The sequence below is a fragment of the Miniopterus schreibersii genome (assembly GCF_964146895.1).
Source record: "Miniopterus schreibersii genome assembly, chromosome: 3".
NCBI classification, from domain to species: Eukaryota; Metazoa; Chordata; class Mammalia; order Chiroptera; family Miniopteridae; genus Miniopterus; species Miniopterus schreibersii.
The window spans coordinates 68,873,757-68,876,855 of NC_138103.1; the positions used below are offsets into that span (position 1 = coordinate 68,873,757).

The following is a 3,099-nucleotide window of genomic DNA, read 5'->3' on the forward strand; positions in this document are numbered from 1 at the left end:
ACAAATTCCCATTTTCTGACCCCTGCCTGTTGCAGGCCAGCCTCCCACCCTGAGCTCCTGAAGCTGTTAGCTCTGACATACTGTCTTCAAAAGTATCAGTTCCCTCTATGGTGAGCATTTCACTGTCTTAGAACAGGGCAGTTTAGTTGCTGCTGTCTGGAGCCCAAAACTCCCCAAGGCCACTTCCTTGCATGTGGGACTGCTGGTATCACCCAGACAAATTGGCTGTGCTTTCCTCCAAGTTTTCATACAGAGACATTCTCTCCTAACATCTTTTTCCATTTTGAGCAGCCCTTTCTGCCAAACCCAAGCCCAGGAATATAAAGTTGTAGGGTGGGTAAGAATGAGGAAGGAAAGGAGTGAGAGAGGCGGGCATGCAGGGCTCTAAGTAGGCATGCCACTGGTGATGCTCAGCCATGTTCCTGTCACCCAACTCCCTGCCCGCAGCTAGGAATCCAGTATTTCATGGATTGAGTATAAAGCTAGTTTCTGTGAACTGAATTCTATTTTTCCATCACCTTCTGTCATCAAACATGAAAATAAATTCTCATATGAAAAGATTTTGTTCCCAAGATAAAATACAAACCACAATAATATACCAAGCTTATATGAATCATATCCCTGGAAAACTAGATATTTCTGATAAAAATTAGCAAAAATCCTCCATATGTAAACACAGTACCAAAACTTTAAAGAACTGCTAAAATCCTGTCTTGCTTTGGGTAAGTCTCTCTTTGTAGCCTTGAGTGCCCTTCCCTTTGTAACCTAAGGAAAATATTTTCTTTTAAAACCTGGCGATTTTAACTCTCTTCCAAAGTCTGTAAGTCTGTTCTGGTTGTTTATTACACAGTCCAGATTCAGGGAAATTAAGGGCACCAAGTTTTTTGTGCATATTGTTTTTCGTGGTTTTTTTATAAAGAAGATGAGCTTGTCTTGGCCATAAAGATTGTTTCCACGGTTTGTGATTTTCCAGGCTTTGACATGGCAGCTCTATGCTGTCTAACTCAATAGAACTCTTCTATACACCTTAGAGAAGTCCCCAGGTTCTGTCAGCCACTGGGCCCAGGTAGTTCATGCCCAGCACAGACTCCAACCTGGGGTGGACATCAAACTTCAACCTTGCCAACAAGAACATCAGCAGCTAAGAGTCACTGCCACCCAATGATAACTTAAGGATTTAATGTCATCATTGTCTTGTTATTATTTATTTGTATGGTTTAGCCTCCTATCTAATATCCTAACAGGAGATAGTCTTTACTTTATTTTATTCCATTTATTTATTTGTTTGTTTATGCAGCTTTAAGATACCCAGAGTCCTCAGGGGACACCTGATGGGATATGCAGATCTCCCTTGGAAACTGAGAAGGGCCCTGGGAAAGCTTCAGTTAAATCTGTTTTCTCTTCCCTGCTTCCCTCCCACCTCCACTCTCGCCACTGTGGAAACCCCCAAAGTCACAGCAGCAGTGACTTTCCCCTGGCTGCTGGCATTAAAATTGAGACACCAGTACCTTCTTATAGGAAAGGAGTGGCTGATGGATAAACAGGGGAGATTCCTGCTTCTGAACCATATGCAGGGGATCCCTAGCTGTATCAGAAGGTAATTTCTCCACCCCAGCCCAATTTTTACCAAGCTGAGACATTCTACGCCCCACCCCCCCTCGAATGGCATCCGCCAGGCTGCCCGGGCTGCTCTGCTGTCTGACTTCTGAAGGTTACAGCACAGAGCATTTCATCTGCCAGCAACATGACCTCAATGCTGTTCCCTCGGCATCAGGGTCTCTAGCAAGGGAGGGAGAATATTTCCTCATAGGGGGGAGGAGAGAAGCGGGCAGAGTCCTCGCCTCCCCGCTGGGTCTCTTCTAGCTGCTCAGCATCAGGGCTGGACCTGAAATGTGAGCAGAAAACACAGACGCCTTACAGCCCACAGCGCCACTCCCAGGCCCAGGCCCAGGCCCACCACCTTCCTTAGAGGCCCAACATAGCCATAGACCATGACTGCGACCGGGGGGGGGGTCCCCACCACGCACCCCGTACCTGTCACGTCCACCATCCATGAAGGAAGGGCGGTCCTGGTCGTCAGCAAAGGCGGGGTTCTCTGAAGGGTAGATGGTGTAGTACTGAGGAGGGCTCGGAGGGGCAGCGGCCACCACGCCAGGTGGTGAGAGACAACAGGGGTTCACCCCTGGCTGCAGATAGGTGGGGTTCACCCCAGTGGGCTCCTGAGAGCCGTAAGGGGGAGGGATATACTGCACCACAGTAGCCCCGTGGAAGGTGATGGGCTGGTTGATACCAGTGAAAACAAACGACTGTCCTCCTGCCGTCGGCTCCGAGTCAAGGACCCTTTCCTCGCGTTCCTTGCACCACTGACAGGAAAGCATTTGGAACTTGCACACGGCAATCAGGATGAATGTCACCCCGACCGACAGCAGGATGGGCCCAAGGAGCTGGGTCCATTCAAAGTGGGAGACCCCTTGGTATTTGATCCAGCCCATGACGGTGAACGTGGTCCCCACCAGTCCCAGGAAGATGCCTGAGAAGAGCAAGGTGGCCCCTGCCTTGTCATCGTCGGACACCTGGATGTCCGCCGTACTGGGTGTGTAAGGAGTGACCGAGAACACGTTGAGAGGGAAGTCCTCCAAGGGTCTGCTGCCCCACTCCATGGTCCTCGCGCAGTCACCCGCCGCTTGGAAGGGAAAGGGATTGTGAGCGCTCCTAAAAGCCGAGCAAAGGGATCCCAGGCGCAGGTTAGTTATGGGGGAACTTTGGGCTTCTGTGGTTAACAGAGTAGAACAGGCAGAGGCCTGAACTTTGTGTAGAAGAATAAAGGTCTGAGAACTGAAGCCTGAAGTTTTCTCATAACTGTCATCAATTGACGGTCTCTGTTTTGCAACTCAGTGACAATCTCTCTCTCATTCCCATTCATTCATTCACTCATTCACAAAGTGTTTATTGAGCTGCCTTGTGTGCCAGAAAGAGCCTTTCTAGACACCTAGGCACCGTTCCAACGCCCTGTTTGCGTCTTACCAAAACCAGGGTTGTAGAAATAGCAGAGTGACCTCCAGGGCCTCTGGCCGTGCGGGGGGGCCTTGATGTGTCAAC

The 3,099-nt window shown here is 49.5% G+C and overlaps 1 protein-coding gene across 1 annotated transcript; it reads right to left on the reverse strand.

Annotated features, from left to right (window-relative positions):
- Positions 1–285: 285 nt before the first annotated feature.
- Positions 286–2,730, reverse strand: TMEM174 (transmembrane protein 174). Its single transcript, XM_081132830.1, has 2 exons — positions 2,035–2,730; positions 286–1,885 (listed from the first exon to the last, which is right to left on the reverse strand). The coding sequence occupies exons 1-2, from the start codon at positions 2,658–2,660 to the stop codon at positions 1,780–1,782; spliced, it is 732 nt and encodes a 243-aa protein (XP_080988956.1). The 5' UTR covers positions 2,661–2,730; the 3' UTR covers positions 286–1,779.
- Between the last annotated feature and the right edge of the window lie 369 nt (positions 2,731–3,099).

Bases quoted from the DNA above. Each gene is read 5' to 3' on its own strand.
- TMEM174 (XM_081132830.1), bottom strand. From the start codon at position 2,660: ATGGAGTGGGGCAGCAGACCCTTGGAGGACTTCCCTCTCAACGTGTTC. The intron at 1,886-2,034 runs GTACGGGGTGCG...CTCACATTTCAG, and splicing joins ATGGATGGTGGACGTGACAG to GTCCAGCCCTGATGCTGAGC.